This window comes from Taurulus bubalis (assembly GCF_910589615.1).
Source record: "Taurulus bubalis genome assembly, chromosome: 10".
In the NCBI taxonomy this organism is placed as follows: domain Eukaryota; kingdom Metazoa; phylum Chordata; class Actinopteri; order Perciformes; family Cottidae; genus Taurulus; species Taurulus bubalis.
Window position 1 is genome coordinate 437,529 of NC_136598.1, and position 17,346 is coordinate 454,874.

Consider the following 17,346-nt stretch of genomic DNA (forward strand, 5'->3'; position numbering starts at 1 on the left):
ATTGTAGGCCACTTGTCTGTTGTGTTAGGAGAGGCAGCTGTGTAATGTAATACCACCAGTCATCAGTCATGCAGGCAACTGGGCATAATCACACACACACACACACACACACACACACACAGTTTACTCTGCTCTATCTCAGGGTGACTAACGACGCCCGGGAGAACGAGATGGAGGAGAACCTGTCTCACGTCGGCAGCATCATCGGGAACCTGAAGAGCATGGCCCTGGACATGGGCAACGAGATCGACACGCAGAACGTCCAGATCGAACGCATCCAGGGGAAGGTAATCAACAGCACTGAGCCGGTTTCACTAAGTGTCAGCAAACATCACAGTCGGGCCACAAATAAATGAAGCAAGCAGCATCGGGCGACCGTACATATTACCAGAACAATTTTCACTTCACATGTTAATTGATTGACCAGGAGAACATGTCCGCTTGCAGACAGGAGTTCTGAAACCAATATATAACCCAATTAGAGGAGAATCACCACTGGGACAATGAGTAAATAAATTGAATTAGAAAACCAGAGAAATAATCATGTTGCCTGTGTAGGGCTGCAGGGAGCGTGACGTAGAGATAGGCAATGCTCACTTTCACATTCACACACCTACCACCAATTTATTTGTATTTCTTTAAGGTTTTTCAATATTAGTTTCCCAGTGGTGTTCCTTATGTATTCAAATCTAAACGTTCACATTTTGGTGGAAGTACAGCCTTTTTAGTGTGAAAATGCTGTTTTCCCTCTGAAAAGATGTTCCCACCTACATACATGCAGCAGGTAAAACGGTGAAAATATTCTAAATACAGCATTCACTCCAGGGTTCTCCATATGTGATTCGGAGCATTGAAGGAGCAGTATTTAACATCCTGAACATAATAAAGCAGCAAACAACTATTTGTGGCTTAATGCCTTTAGTGTATGTCCAAATAATAGTATAAAGACAATACAAACATCAAACAGGAAAGTGTTTAAAACAAAGCTCCTGTCTGATCCTGCAGACCGCAATCATGGACCACTCCTACACACACACACACACACACACACACACACACACACACACACACACACACACACATTTCCTCACTACTCTCGCTGCTCCCCAGGCGGAGAGGACTCGCCCTCGAGTTAGCATGACAGCATCATTAGTCCCCTGACTCCTCGGGTGCTGCTCCCCTCACGTACAGGATGTCCTCCTCCTGACACAGCCCAGTGCGGCCCACTGTGTGTTGGTGCTGCAGACCCACTAGTGACCATCCCCACCCGGAGTCGTGATCTTGCTCTCTTTACAGGGTTCGTACGGTCATGGAAAACTTAAAAAAGTCATGGAATTTTAAAATGGTTATTTCCAGGCCTGGGAAAGTCCTGAAAAAAATCCCAAAAGTTTTGTAAAGTCATGTAAATGTGTTATATTCATGTGTTCATGACGTTCATTTACGCTGAGTTTGAAATAATGAATATGCGTTTAAAAGAAAGACGCTCAAAATATAAGCAGGCATACAAGTCAAAAGTCAAAGTCAGAATCAGTTTTATTGTCACTTCCTCCATTTGTGCATACAGAGGACCTGAAGTTAGGTTTCTCTACTGTCTGACATAAAATAATAGTGCAAAACAGTTAAAAAAGTAAAAAAATAGACAACATATAACCTATAAACAACATATAAACATAGTGCAAAAACAGTTAAAAAAGTAAAAACAGTTACAAAAAAAGAGAGTAAAAGATAGACAACATATAAACAACATAAATTAGGAAACTATACAGGCATCTATATAAATGCTTATTCTTTTAATCAAAGTATTGTCTTATTCATTTGTGTCATTTAAGATTTACTGTATGCTTTGTATTCTCATTGTTAGTTTAAATACTACATTTACTCACTTTTTACTGTTTACACCCAGACTTCACTAAATGTTTGGTCATGGAAATTTGGTTTAAAGTTATGGAAAAGTCATGGAAATCCATTGATCAATCCATCCACTGAGCCCTGAGCCTGTGTGGAGTGAGGGCTATTGCTAGCTAACGCTAGCTAACGCTTCCCTCGCTAGCTAACGCAGCACTGAAGGCTTCACAGCTAAAGCGGTATCTAAAGAACCAAACATCCAACGCTCGTGGGAAAGCCGGTTGGATTTTTCCAGCTAAAGGACAGTGTATTCCAGATGCAGGAAAGGTCTGTCTGTCACTGACTGGCAACTCCAATGTGCTGTGAAAGCCAGCTGTCACAGATATGAAGAGCAACTTCTGGTTCTGCAACCATGAAGACTGCTGAAGCAAATCATTCACAGATTATAAGGCTACATTTTAATTTGCACTTCATTTAAATGTTATTTAGAGTTTATTTAATTATATATATATCATTTTTTTAAATATATTATTTTGAATTGTGTGCACACTAATAGTTTCCCAATAATTGTGAACACACATTCACACACATTCTCCTAAGAACGTAAAAACCTCACTTTTACTGTCTTAAATATTCAGGTTTGAGGTTTATTAACATTGTGGATTAACCGAGAGCACTGTAGTTGTTCAATAATACAATTAATCCTAAAAAAAAACTGCTTTCCTAATAATTGTGCAGTGTATTTATTTTATTACCACATATTATTTATCAAATTTCAAATCTCAGTTTTTTTTTAGTCTCCCTTGTTTTTGTTGAAAAATCGAATAATTAGTTTGTGTGTTAATACGCCTGACTTGAGCCTTTAACTTAGTTCTTGTATTAGCTTGATTTGTTCCATGACTTGTTGTATGTGCAGGTTTGCATACAGTGTTGGGGTAGTTACTCAGAAAAAGTAACTAGTTACAAGTTACTAGTTATTTCTGAAAATTGTAACTAGATTACTTTACTAGTTACTGCATTTGAAAAGTAACTTCACTACTAGTTACTTTACTTTCCTTTTTTTTAAGCAAATGTCCAAATTAACCGCAAAGATACCTGGACAAACATCATGGCCCTTTCATCACTTTATGTTCAATGTTCAATAAAGGGCGTCTCTTAGCCTTTCCACATAGTGTATTGCAAACATGTAAAACAAAATGGCATATAAAACTCAGCCATTAACTTGAAGGAACATTAACCCTGTTCACACTGTCTGACCAAAGAAATATGCCTCACTTTAGAATCCACAAACAACAGGATCCAAGAGGCTGTGTATGGTGGGGACATTCAGGTCAAACAGCATAACACATTGAAACAGGCTTTTGGAAACATGAGACCCCACTAAACCAAACGGGGGCCGACTCCTAAGAACAAAACCAGCTTGTTATAGGAAGCATTGTAGTGGTTTAAGAAAAATAAATGGCACTTTTTCCCATAAAATAGAAACAGAAATGCACTTAACCCAATAAAATAGAAACAGAAAATGCAATTAAGTAAACAGAAAATCCACTTCATCATTGCCTAAATAAACAGAAAGTGCACTACATCCTATGAAGTTTATCATTTTTCTCTATTCTTCAAAATAGCGATTGTATCGCATGAGTAAAAGTCTCTTGAATCTTTTATCCGACAGCCTGTTCCTCCTTGGGGTCAGAACAATACTGCCCAAGCTGAAAGCCTTTCGACAGGTGCACTTGATGGTATTGAGTGTTGTATTGCTTTGCAATATCCTTAATCCTAGGGAACCTGGACAGAACCTCCCAGTTGGATCCGAGCATTTTTAAGTACTCCATGACTTCTGTTTCTGCCGTGTAGGAAAACTCCTCTTCAAAATCAAAAAAGTCAGTGTGACTGGAGGTGGTTGGGCTCTGAACTGCTGGTCCAATCTGTGGCTCATCAGGAATCCGTGGACGACACTCAGAAATTAGCAGGCTTTTAACAGCATCTCTTCTCATCTTTGAGCCAGCGGGCCTTGAATTTGGGCTTTGTGGCAGCGGAGTGCCACAATGCGTTTCATTGTCCTGCGGAGTGCCGGAGTTCTGTGATAGGTTGTTCATGCAGGAAGTGTCGTGTGAAAAGAGAATTTTTCGAACTGGTAAAAATGTCTTGAGTAACGCAGGAAAGCGCGTTCCTGAGGTCTAGTAAAGTAGTGTAGTTACCAACATGTTGAGTGTAATGCGTTACTTTACTTTGTTACCTGTAATAGTAATATCGTTACTGTAATCCGTTACTTTGTAACTCGTTACCCAACACTGGTTACATACACATGATCAATAAATGTCTTTGTGATGATCACATTGCATCATGTCATTTATTTGACAAGGTTTTTGCTTGTTAAACTGTAGGTAGATTTGATTTAGTTATTGAATGCAAGTCAAACCAAGAGTGAGATCAGTTAGTTAATAAACCAATACAGTGTTAATATGTGAATGGGGCACTTTGTACTTGAAAAGTTGGGCCCCGAGGTCAAAAAGATTAAGAACCCCTGCTTTAGGAGATGCATACAAATTGTAAAAAAAACAAAAAAAAACGTAATAATTTGTCTATATTTTGATGCTAGTATTTAACCATTGCTTTATTTTGTATTTTGTTCCTCTCTTGCACAGCCTGCTTTGGGAAGAGCGTATTCTTGCCGATGCAATAAAGCCAGCCTGAACTTTGAGAGAAAGGCTCCAGTGGTTCCGTCACTCATTCACCCGTCCTGTTTCTTTTCTCTCTCTCTCGTCTGCAGGCTATTCTCAACATGTCCCGCATCGACGCTGCCAACCAGAAAGCCAACAACCTCATCAAACGATAGATGGAGCGCTCTTTTATTTCACTCTTTTTCTACTAATTCACCCGACTTGCAATTAGCCTGCGCTTCTGCATGCTTTGCCAAAGTGTTGCTGCTGTCATTCTCTACTTTGCATAGGTGTTTTTTTTAGAAGTGTTTTCTTTCGTGTGACGTTACTGCTGTGGTATTCCTCTAGGGACTGACTCAGTAGTGAGGTGTCCATTATCTCTGTTTACTCTCGGCGTGATAGGGAGTCTGATATTGATACGACATAATCCTTTTACATGTCACAGGGTTATTATGACTCTGTTTCAGGGCCTTTGTCCCTTGCATTTCCCTGTGTTTCCCTCTGGAGGTGGCCTCTGGTCACTCAGCAGAGTTATACAGGGAAGCTTTAATGGTGCCTGTAGGGGAAACTGGGTCACTGCAGCGGCACCATCACCACCAGCAGCAGCAGAGAGCAGGAGTCAAAGTAAAATCCAGAACCGATACCACAAACGTGAACACGTGGAAAACAACCCCTGCGAAAAGTGGCTTTGCTGGGTCCGACGTCTTAACTTCCACCGGGCAGATAATCCCCACAAAACAAGATCTAATAACTCCATGTGTGCAGGATATATGTCCACATCTCCAGAAATAAAAAAATACCCCTCTACCCCCTCTGTGTCATCACTCACCCCTCACCCCTCGCTCTCTCTCTCTATTCTGAAACGATCCATCGAGTGTGAAACACGTGCGTGATGGCGCCCTCTGCAGGCGCTTCCGGGTATTGCCCAGAGGAGAGAAACACGCATTCGCCCCCAGAGGAAGATCTCTGGCGACACCAAGCGAACGGACGCGGACCCTGCTCCTCTCCATCTTCTCCCTGCTGCACGCGAGATATAAAATGGTGGTGAGATGACGATGGCTTGATGCCGTCTTTCTCATCTGGTTCCAACGCGTGATAGGGAATCACGGGGCGTTTGCTGCTGCCACCACCAAAACCTCGCGTGTGTGTGTGTGTGTGTGTTTTCATTAAAGCCAATTCCACAGGCTCACATTGTTTCATGAGCTGCCATGAAACATCCGGTCTTGATCTCCATTGTGGTGTGAGTGCGTGGCCTAATACTGGGATTAAAATACGGTTATTAATAATATATTTGTACAAACACGCTGATGGCCTTTGTTGACCTATGCAGTCCTCCATGCTCGTCACAGAGCTGGTTTACGACTGCGTGCAATGGCGCAACTAAAGCGCATGCATAGTTATGTCATGCTAAAGTACTAGCTATGAATGAAAAGGGGCCTGGTGGGGTCTAATTAATTGTGTTCAGAGGAGTGGGGGTCTGTGGGAGTTGTCGGCATCGTGAGGGTGTTTGCTCATGAAATACGAACAATAACGTTCCTTGCGCACAATTTGTGCGTCTTGTGGTACGTTCCTTCGGGATTGTTAGTGATTGGTGCGCGCTGTATCCGGGGCAGCTGGGGGCGCGCGGAGAGCTGCAAAAATGTTGCGCGTTCAAGGGAGAGAAGAAAAAAAAATTCGGAGTCTGCGCAGTTCCGTTCTTCTCTCGACACTCCGAACTTTCGGGAGAACCGACGGAGGAAGGAGGGGAGGGAGAGAGCAACGCCATTTTCCCTGGTAATTATTTTCAACATATTCAGCAGGTTTTAACCGCCGCGAGTCGTTCGCAATGACAGACCGCGCGCGTGCTTCGTCGCGGCAAAGCGTGAACCGGTGATAGCTACGATGCATTAAATAAACCAGTGTCGCACCGGAGCGAGGCGGACATTTCGAGCTCGAGCGCAGTGTAACGTGTTGCAGCCACTCGGCGTACACATACAACACGTGAACGCGCGTTTAAAAAAGCTAAAACGATGCATTCCACGCATGTTCATCGAAACCCGCCGCGGATCCCGTGTCGCCGCTTTATTTGTATTTGTTGCGTTAACGTCAGCGCACGAGAGATGGCGGAGTCTGTCGGGGCTGCCTGCGCGAGCGGCCAGGCACGCGCGGCAGGGGGAGAAGCAGCAGGCACGAGCTCAACAAAGACCCGAGGAGCTCGCCGCTGATTAGCTCCGACGGGCCACGTGGTCGGAGCGAACACAGTGGCAGTTTACATCCTCGTATTAAGAAGTTCTCCTCAATAGTTGTTGACTCGTTCATGAGCTGTTCACGGAGGGCCTTTGTGTTCGTCTCTAACGCCTCTCACCAGCGTGGTGAGAGGCGTTAGAGACGAACACAAAGGCCACTGCAGGAAAACAATACGGGCGACGTTGCATGAATGCGAGGCGCTTGACTCCCCTAACAGTCTTTTGGGTTCAACTTAATTTCGAAGGGTCCTCTTGGGACGTAGCATCTGGTCTTGGAGGAGGGACCCAATGTATATTATGATCACTACATAACAGAGGACTGAGAACACATGGCAATACAACTTCAGTTATCGATATAGTAACGTACTATAATAGTCTGACTACTCAAATGAAAGTAAAGACTCCTTTTTTAATAACTATTTGAATTAAAAACCACGATAATTCGGACACCAAATGTATTGCTTACATACATTTACTGCTTTGGCTCCTAAAGAAGACTGCAATGACTCAATCTTCCCCACAGTGTTGCACATCCTGTTGACTTCATGTTCCAGTCCAGAAAAGGCCACGTGACCATCTGTCATCTTTGAGCCACAGTGGTGCCGCCGGGCTCTGACTGTGGAGTTCTGCTTTTCTTCGGCCTCTGTAGTCTCCTCGGGGTCAGGTTGAAGAGGACACTGTTTAGTCAGTAAATGGTCTGTTCAGCTGCTAACTAACACTACACCCACTTTCTCTTTACATTGGGGAGTTTGAAGAAGAGCTTCACTAAAGCTCCATGTTGTCTGTTAATTCCAGCTTCACTTCAGCTTTCACTTGACAGTGGAAAAAAAGGGAAACGCTTATTACCGAACAATAAAACATTACTCATCCTAGAGTGTAATTCTTCACTCAGGTATTTTTTTAATCTACAATTCAACCAGAAGGAGGTGGCGTAGGAACACGCCTATGAAAACGATCTTACTTCTGTTTCCTTGTGATTTATGATTTTTGATAGATTTTCTTCTCCAGCCATGACATTTTCTTTCTTCCACTGTGGTAACTTGAGTTCTTTCACAATGTTGTAGTCAAGACGACCCAAACCGAGACCAGGTCATGACTGAGACCCAGACCCGTACTGCATGACTCTCCTACGATAACATGTGCAACATGCAAAACCAGAGCCACATTCTCATAGAAATACCCACAGAAAAAAAGAAGGAAATTCCTCTTCATCCACGTCTTTTATTGCCACACACACACACACACACACACACACACACACACACACTCACACTGTATGCATGTATAAGAGTACTATTAATGACATGATTTTGAATAAACTAGGATAGGCATTTTACAGACCAAGCAATTTTTATGGAACAAATAATGCCGACAGTCACCATATAAAATGCAGCGAAGCCGCAAATACCTGGGATGCATTGGGGACTCATTGGGGACTGAGGCACAGGGACAATTATGGTCTGGAGCCTTGAAGTAAAACCAAGAGATCTGTCTAAAACAGAAACACAATTAAAATGGAGACCTTGAGAGACTACAATGCTGGTGTGGGGATTAGATGTCGGCACTTGGGAGTCATTGTTGCTCTGCTTCCAGTGGAGCATGGGTAGATGGCTGTGACTCGGCTATAAAGATATCGAGCAGAAAGTCTGTAATCTCCATGTGGCCCGTTTTCACCTTTCGCCATCAGTGGCACTCTTATGTTTCAAGAGCATAGGAGTCTTGACGGGAAGATAAAGGACTGAATTAATTTGTTTTATCAAATCTGGAGAAATCCTTTTTGAGGTTGTGACTTTATGACCCCATGAGATTAGCTGATGGGAGTCAAAGTGTGGCTGAACAAGTGCACCCGCTACCTGCTTTTACCGCACTGCTTGTGATTGACGAGTCGCGCAATCGTGGCTTTGAAACCTGCTTTTATTTATCTTGATAAGAAGGAAGAAGAATAAACATGTCTCACAATTGGATTCTGTTTTATACTGCCGCCAAGTGTTGGACAATATGATCCACAGGGCAGAACCCACCGTGTTGTATTTGTTAAATACTGGAAGTCCCTGTGTTTATAGATGAGCTTTTTCATTTCACTGGTAATCGCTCGGTTCAGCAAGAATGAAAAATACAGTAAATAATGCATTATTTAAATGTCTTCATTTGGCAAAGCATCATGTAAGACGAATGATTTAAAACAAATCTCAGGTTTGAAAGTACAGGTGCAAACCTGTCATTCAGCACGTGTCAATAAAAGCACATTTATAGTTTACTATTTTTTGACCGTTTTTACTCCTAAAGGCTAAGTGTCAGTTTTCTAAGTGGGCCGGCCTTCTGTGGAAACTTTGCAGTTTTCAGTTGCAGGCCACTGTCTTTTCATTGTGGCAGTAATAACGGCACGATCTGGACTGATATCAGCTATTATTATTATTAAAGTGCATATCAAAGATTTACTCTATTTCAGAGTCAAAATCTTGCTTTTATATTACTTTTTTACTTTCTAAAGTCACTGCTATTTAGGCTATTTCAATTTTTTGTGAGTGGGAGTTATTTTTTTTATATATATATATATACACACACACACACACACACACACACACACACACACACACACACACACACACACACACAAAGGGAGCACTGAAGCAACCCTCAAGACCAATAAGATTACACAGGTTTTTTATAGAAAATTAAAAAACCTTCAGGGACAGCCTTTTTTTCCCTATCGTGAAACACATCTATTGGATTGATTTGAATAACTTGAATGGAGACTACTTTAAGTGAGCACTGTGCAGCTGTATTATGGAGGAAAATAGAACAATCGAAATTGGGTCTCATTATCAGCACATGCTCAATGAAATGACTCGGACCAGCCTTAAGCTACATTTCATATAGCTGACGCTTTTATCCAAAGCGATTTACATTTTTGCTCTATACACCGTAGACCAGCAACGCGGAGCAAATCGGGGTTAAGTGTCTTGCTCAAGGACTAGCAGAGCTGGGGATCGAACCACCGATCCTCTAATTGAAAGACGTGCATGCTAACCACTAAACCAGAGTCACCCTTTAAAATTTGCACGAGCAGTACACCCTTACTTAGTATATATATATATATATATATATATATATATATATTTACAGTAAAACGCTCTGCAGTAAACATAATGTCAGTGCCGAGTTGTGGCGTGAAACAGTTGGTATGTTGAGTTTGAGAATCAGAGCTCTTATTTCTGTTTACTTAGAGTTGCTCAGTTCGTCGTTTAACATTGTGTTTTTCTTCGTCTTGCATTCTCCCCCTCTGTATTCTCTCTCTTGCCTCCTCCCCCTCAATCTTTCCCTGGCTGTCTCTCACTCGTTGCAGGCCCTGACAGGTGTCTTCAGTCCAGACTGGCAGGTGGATCAGGCCCAGGCAGTCCTGGAATTTGAATTTGTTTACAAACTGAGTTGTCGTAGGCCGACAGAAGAGGAGTGGGAAAAGGCAACGGTGGAGCCATGTCTGCCTCTTGGCGTGAGGACGATGAAGAGTTGAAGGCGGCAGGAGTGAGAGCGTCGAGGCTCAAACCGAGGTTCTCCTTCAATGAGGTCAAACTGCTGCTGGAGGCAGTGAAGATGAACAGATACATCATCCTCAGTGAGTAGGAAGGGGGTGTTTGTGTTTTGAACTTTAGGGAGGAGATTATCTTGACTCATTTCATTTAGCTGGATCTTTGGGGTTGGGCTTGTAGAAAGCGGTTCACCCACAGAATACAGTATCATTTGATTAAAGGTGCACAATGCGAGTTTGGGAGCATTTCGATTGCCTGCTATATTAATGCTCTGAATAGACTATATGGCCCCTATTTAATCCTTTGGTTAACTAATAATCATACCTGCAAACTTGTCACCTTTTGGCGAAATTTGCCGTTTTGAAATCAAAATATGTCATCGACGTGAATCGTGTAGATCCAAAGAGTTTTTCTTTGAGGGGTGGTCAGCGTTTCTGAGATTAGAGTGAGACACGGAGAAAAGCTGATGTTGTGATCTTCGCAATAAAACATCTTTGATGCAACGTGTCGAGTCTTGGCCAATCAGCGTTAAGATGTCTACAGCGGCTTCATTTCCCTCTCACCGGTTTTTAATGACAAGCTAGTTAGGGACTACTGGCCCCCTAGTGGTGGCACCTGTCTGACTACTGGCCCCCTAGTGGTGGCACCTGTCTGACTACTGGCCCCCTAGTGGTGGCACCTGTCTGACTACTGGCCCCCTAGTGGTGGCACCTGTCTGACTACTGCCCCCCTAGTGGTGGCACCTGTCTGACTACTGGCCCCCTAGTGGTGGCACCTGTCTGACTACTGGTGGCTCTTCTCTGACAGATATTGGCACTGGCAGTTTGTGACACCTACCGACACACCTAATACACGACCTACCTAATCTAACAAGCGGCCGAAATGAGTTTCCTCCGTAGGATGGCCGGGCTCCTGTTCATATTCAAGGGTTCGAGATCTATGTGTAGAAAAAAAGTGTATCCTCTAGTAAATTATAATCTATATAGTTATGCGGTTATAATCACTGTCACACAGAGAGAGGTGTGCATGTTCAGGTTTACTGGTGGAAACATTATTCAGTGTTCTAGACTAACAGTGACGTCTCCTCAAAGTAAAGTGGTGTAACAGTATGACATAATATGGTCAAATAAAAATAAAATAAAAAGGCTGGTACATTATACATATTATGGCATATAAGTGTAATATTATGAAGTGAAATGTAGTAGTAGCAAAACAATATTCAGTATAGTACAGCAGTATTGCATATTGTAAGTATTAAGTCTACAAAAAGACACTATTTCTATCTATTTATCTATCTATTTGTACACAAAAGAAACGCAGCTCCTCCATACTATGACCATAAAACTGTGGCTCCACCCACTCGACGAGTGACGTTCGCTCGCCGCTGTTCGGCACCTGAGTGGCGACTTCCCCTGACTCGCCGCAGACACGCCCCCCATTGTTTAACGGCACCAGGACTGACGATGTTTCTCCCTGTAGGGAAGTTCAACCAAGGCGTGTCGGCTGAAGCCAAGAAACAGACCTGGTTTGAAATCACCAATCAGATCAACAGTCTGGGAGAGAATCACAGAGAGGTTTGTTATTGTGATCAGCATCTATTTTTAGTCATGTTGGTAATAATTCACATGCTATTTCTTATTCTTTTTGCCTATTTACATTTAAGGTATATTCTCAGACATCATTTAGTTATTCTTTTTATTTAGAGATAGAACATTTGGAACAACTTGAATTTAACTCAACCAAGAACCTTCTCAAATTGTTTGTTTAATTTGAATTATTTATTGATTATTTATTTTAATATCCATGCTCAGCTCTAGTTTGAAGCCTCAGCAGAGGTTGTAGTCAAATTCAGTTTATTTTGTACAGCCCAAAATCACAAATGCAAATTTGCCTCGGAGGGCTTTACAATCTGTACACATAAGAGATTGTGATCCGATGAGAGGTCCCTGCCACGGGACCTCTCATCGGATCAGGAAAAACTAGAAAAGATCCCTCTCCCCGGACAGACAGAAGCAACAGATGTCATGTATCCAGAATGAACAGCGTAACAGAGTTACAGCTCATTACATGAATATGACAGAAGTAGCAGCAGGTTCCTATATGCAGCCGTTGTATCGGTGTAAATGATTGTGTCACAGTGGAAGACTTTTTGAAGGAGGTTTCACTTTCTCACAGGTGCGTCAGATCATGAAGAAATGGGCGGACCTGAAATGTGATGGGAAGCGACGCGCCATCGCCTTCCGGGGCCCCAATGGCAGCAACGTGCGGAAGAAGAACCTGGGCCCCGTGGAGAGGATGGTCAATAAGATTCTCATGATGAGCCCTCGAGGAGGTGAGCAGATGCAGGCCTCAATGCATAGTGGAATGAAGCATTAGACAGACCTTGCCCCTGAAATAGTTAGTGAAACAGTTATTATATTTAGCATTCTGAAAATGTGTTTCCTCGTGCGATCAAGAGCGTCGTTGTCAGATCTCACAAGAGTTTGTAGCTGAGACCAAGAAGTACATTTCCTCTTGATTTGTGTGTTTTGAAAAATGTGATTTTATTGTCCGAATGTTTGGAAGATGCGTAGCTTGAGATATAAATGAATACATATTTACTCTGGGGACGATTGAGCGAAATTTATTGTGTGTGTGTGTGTGTGGTTCAACACTGCTCTATTGAGGTAAAAAACTCTGGGGTCGTGAGGATTATCGAGTGCTGCTTAATTTTCTGTACAGCACAATGTTTTTCAGTATTTACCTACTGATCACAAGAAAAGTTAATTTTGTATACATGAGTCCTTTTGAATTGCACTTTTTGTTTAATTTATTTTGAATTGTTGGAAGAGCTGACAGTGACTTGTTCCACAGTAAAGTGTTTGATTCAGTGAGTGTGTGTTCTCAGTTAAAGTTCGGTCATTTCAGTCTTTTTGAAACTACTTCTTAGTTGTTGGACTTTTTTGTTTGTGCATGAAAGCTGTTGAGTCTGTTTAAAATGGCTGAAGATTCTGAATTGTTATGTATGTTGTAATACCTCGTGTCCTGAAGATGCACTTTTAGCAGCTAATTGAGTGTAAAAGGGAATAGTTCCTATCTCAGGTGCAAACTGCACCATCTTTTCATTCAATACATTTGAGAAGTTGAGAATGTTCCTCGATTTGGGTCGTGGCTCGTCATTCAGGGTTGATGGTGGGTCCCGTAGCAGACCAGTTGAGAACCACTGCTTTAGATCAAACCGTCAAAAAGGATCAGACATCCTTTCAGTTGAATCGAATGTTTCTAATGAACTAACTTGTGTCCGTTTGTCGGTTCTCAGGCGGCGACAGTGATCTGGACTTCGACGAAGACTTTTCCAAGCTTTACAATAAAGGGCCACCCACCAACCCTGCCACCTACTCCTACCTCAGCTTGACGGACAGTTCCCACTCTATACCTGGAGGGGCCTCCTACGACATGTCTCCTCTCTCCTCTCCAGAGAAAGAACCTGGTGGTGAGTAGAGCGGGACAATAACGAACGCAGCGGGTCTGCACCAGGCGGCAGGAAATGCCATATTGGTGTCCTTTCACACCAGTGAACACCACTGGTGTGAAAGGACACCAATATGGCAACCTCATGAACCAAGGTGGCTGCTAGAGTGAGCTAGAACCTAAGAGAGGTCAGGGAGGCTTCCCTCTCACCCGCAACACTTTCCAGCTCATTCTGGGGGACCCCAAGGCGTTCCCCGGCCAGCTGAGAGGTATAATCCCTCCAGCGTGTCCTGGGTCTTCCCCGGGTTCTCCTACCAGTTCATCTGAACTAACCCTTTTAAAACACAGACGTCCCAAAGTAACACACACTAACGGTAGAACCACAGCTCCAGCGTTCCCCAAGATACAATGCTTTTGTCAAAGGAGTCTCATGGCTTTGTCAGAAGAGGCTGTCTGACGGCCAGCAAAGAGGTGGAAATATTCAATACATAGTGTAGGCTAATATGATAAACATTTTTTTTAAATTAGGTGGGCCTTTTTTGTAAATTGGTCAAAATATATATTTTATACATCTTTTAGAAAGAAAAGAAAGAAAGTATCCTTCATTAATCCCCTTGGGGAAATTCTTCTCTGCATTTGACCATCCCTGGATGGGGGGCGGTGGGCAGCCCTGTGAGCAGTTAGGGGTTCACTGTCTTGCTCAGGGACGCTGGGACTGGGGATCGAGCCAGCTATGAGGATATGAGGCAGCAGCAGAAAAGAGCAAGGGCCACAACTCTCAGGCAGGGGATGAAATAAACTTTATTTGTCAAGACAAGCAAAGACAACCTGTTTCCATTGAGGGATTTTGCACTCTAGAACGGTCTCCTGGTTTACCGTGATTCTCCTCACTGACGACCGGGAGAATAAACGCCGGTTATTTAATGTTGAATTTGCACATTTTCTAACTGCTGCATTACGATGTTTTGCAGGCGATACTTTCCACTCCTCCTCTGATTTTGACCTGGCTGACGATGGAGGTAAGACCCCCGGGAAAAACTTCCAAAAGGCCCCAAAAGCTCTTTGATACATTCCATTACAAGGCAGATTCAGATTTTACTCACAACAACAATACGATGAGTCATTATTAATTTCACTATACAGCGTTCTAAATGTACTCCTTCACCTTGTTGAGTACATTTAAGCGGATTGTGCTGACTGTCTCTCTTTCACTCAACAAAAGTCACTTTATTGAGTTTTAATATGTTTTCAAATGAGATCGTAACCATTTACATTCGCAATATGTGGATAGTTTATCCAACGAATGGCTGTTTGGAAATTTGCTGCGGTCGTTTTCAGGGATGTGAGAGCCTCAAACGGGCCGGCCGTCACTCCGCATACTTAGAACCCAGACTGTGTGGACAGTCTGCTGGAAACATCTTACCTGAAATATTCTGGTGGCTGGGAGTTTGTCATCATAATTAGTGTTGCAAATAAATAGTCGGCAAGAACGCACACAATTTGAGTTGCAATAGCAAAGTGGCACCATTGCAGTGTCAGCTGTTCCCGTGTGCCTGCCTCCAGGAAAGTGACGAAAAGTTAGCTTGCCACGTTAGCCGCAACGAGTCAGCCGCTGAAGCTCTGCCCGGCTGCTACACAGAGCGTGCTTGTTATTGTCTTAAAAATCCCCCCGCAATACACCCCCAAATGCTAAGTAGGTCAGACAGAGATTCTTTGGGCCAATAGGATGGCTTTCTTTTGTATACTTCTGTCGTTTCTGGTGAGAAAGTGAGTGTAAAATGTATAATTTGTTTTGTCCCTCTGTGATCTACTAGATGGCACCATGGACTTTGAAGAAAACGACGACTCCATGTTCTCCTCCTACCCTTCCTCTCTTCCCCCGCCCTCCTCAACCTCTCTGGACCCGCTGCCTGACAACGCCCTGCTGAGGGTGAAGCCAGTCCACACCTACTCCCGCAACCACACCTCTCCCAGACCCTCCTCCTCCGGGGCCTCGGTTTTGCCTCCCGTGTCTGATTCGGCCGGCGCCTCGTCCTCTGCTGCTCCTCCCTCGTCGCAGTCGCCACCGAGCTCCAACACGACCGCCTCCTCCCTCCCTGCTGCTTCCTCCTCCTCCTCCTCCACATCAGTCGCAGCCAATAGCTGCACCCCTCGCCCTGCGCCCCCGTCACCCTCCATCCCACCGCCTCCCGGTGCTCCCGCTCTCCCCGCCACTGTATCTTCCTCCTCTGCCGCTTCCACTGCGCCCTCCTCTTCTAACTCTCACAAACCTCCTCTCTCCTCCTCGGGCCTCCCGCCCAAGCGTCCCTCTACCTCGGGCCCCGGCCTGTCCGACCCCCTCCCGGCCGGGGCGTCCTCCCGCAGGGCCCACGACCACGTGGCGCAGATGGCCTCTCAGGGCCTCCAGCAGCAGCGGGCCAGCAGGATGCTCCTGACCTCGGTGTCCCAGTCCCTGGAGATACTGGCTCAGTCTGTCCAGCTGCTGGTGGAGAGCCAGCAGGAGTTTGTGCAGGAGTCTCTGCTGCTGCAGAGGGAGACGGTGGACATTCTCAGGGATTTCTCCAGCACGGCGCTGACCATGCTGAGAGACAAATCCAACAGTGGGCCGCTGGCGACGCAGCTCCATCCTCCCACAGCCAACCTCTGAGAGACGGAGGTGGACAACGTTGTGGGCTTTTATATCAATAAAGGGCAGGCGACCACGAGTCAGGCGCAGGTGAAGTTTGTCAGCGGGAGCAGATTCCACGCGGCGTCCTTGTGATTTGAAACATCCATGCTGTTGGTAAAACTTTGAAAGAGACGGCTGATTTAACGACACAAGCCTCGGGCTGCTGGACAGAAACGTTCCCTCCTGTCCCGGAGGCAGCAGCACGAGGAGCCGTAGGCCATGATCTCACAGGCTGCTTATTCATGCGCCTGACTGGTGTGTTTCCTCTCCCGTGTGTTCTCCACACTGTAACTAGCATTCTAAAGGAGGCGTTTTAAACTGCTGAAATCTTGTCAACGTCTTACTGATTCCCACACCAACGGAGATCGACTGGGTGGACGTCACCTGTTGGGTGGCCTGGGTCACCTGGTGGAACCGGCTCACTGACTGAGGAAATGAACCAAGTAACTTTTGACTATTGGAATCTCAAATGGAGTAACACCTGGTTTGGTGGAGAAAGCTGATGTTGTCCTTGTCACAACCACATCCTGCATGCATACAGGATGTGGTTGTGACAAGGACAACATGAACATGCAACAACCACTTTGACAAATTTATAATAAACCATTTTAACACAATTGATGTTTTGTGAAATTGTACAGCTGTTAACAGCTTTCACATTGGCCTTCATGTGCGGTCAGGACAGCAAGTCTATCATGCAGTGGAGATGGAAAGCATGTTTAAATTGTTTGGTGTTTCAAATTATTAATGGAAATTTCAAGGTGGGACTTTACTACCAACCAAATGTTATGAGATGTTTTTGCCATCGCCAGTTAGTCAACTCATGCCGAGCGCCGACTGGGTGAAATGGTGAACTTCAAATCTGGAAAGAGAAGACTGAAATGTGATGCTCGCCCTGGTGTCGGGTTCAGGATTGTGGGGTCCGACGGTTTCCTGCAGGAGAAGCTCGAGCTCATTCTACCGTGAGC

The 17,346-nt window shown here is 44.3% G+C and overlaps 2 protein-coding genes across 2 annotated transcripts in view; both read left to right on the forward strand.

Moving 5' to 3' along the window:
* LOC306742878 (synaptosomal-associated protein 25) overlaps positions 1–4,917 on the forward strand; it is a gene marked incomplete at its 5' end in the record, with an annotated part of 10,437 nt that extends 5,520 nt beyond the window's left edge. Inside the window, 2 exons of the mRNA XM_079225324.1 lie at positions 143–287; positions 4,616–4,917. Coding sequence (XP_079081450.1) covers positions 143–287; positions 4,616–4,681 — 211 coding nt within the window. The 3' untranslated portion in view covers positions 4,682–4,917. The remainder of the gene's footprint in view (positions 1–142; positions 288–4,615) is intronic.
* Positions 4,918–10,207: 5,290 nt separating this feature from the next.
* Positions 10,208–16,895, forward strand: LOC306742044 (uncharacterized protein; the record flags this gene model as incomplete). The annotated part of the gene is made up of 6 exons (XM_079224385.1): positions 10,208–10,346; positions 11,740–11,834; positions 12,436–12,592; positions 13,559–13,732; positions 14,682–14,729; positions 15,525–16,895. 6 exons carry the CDS (start codon positions 10,208–10,210, stop codon positions 16,355–16,357), a joined length of 1,446 nt encoding a protein of 481 aa, XP_079080511.1. The 3' UTR covers positions 16,358–16,895.
* Positions 16,896–17,346: the final 451 nt, after the last annotated feature.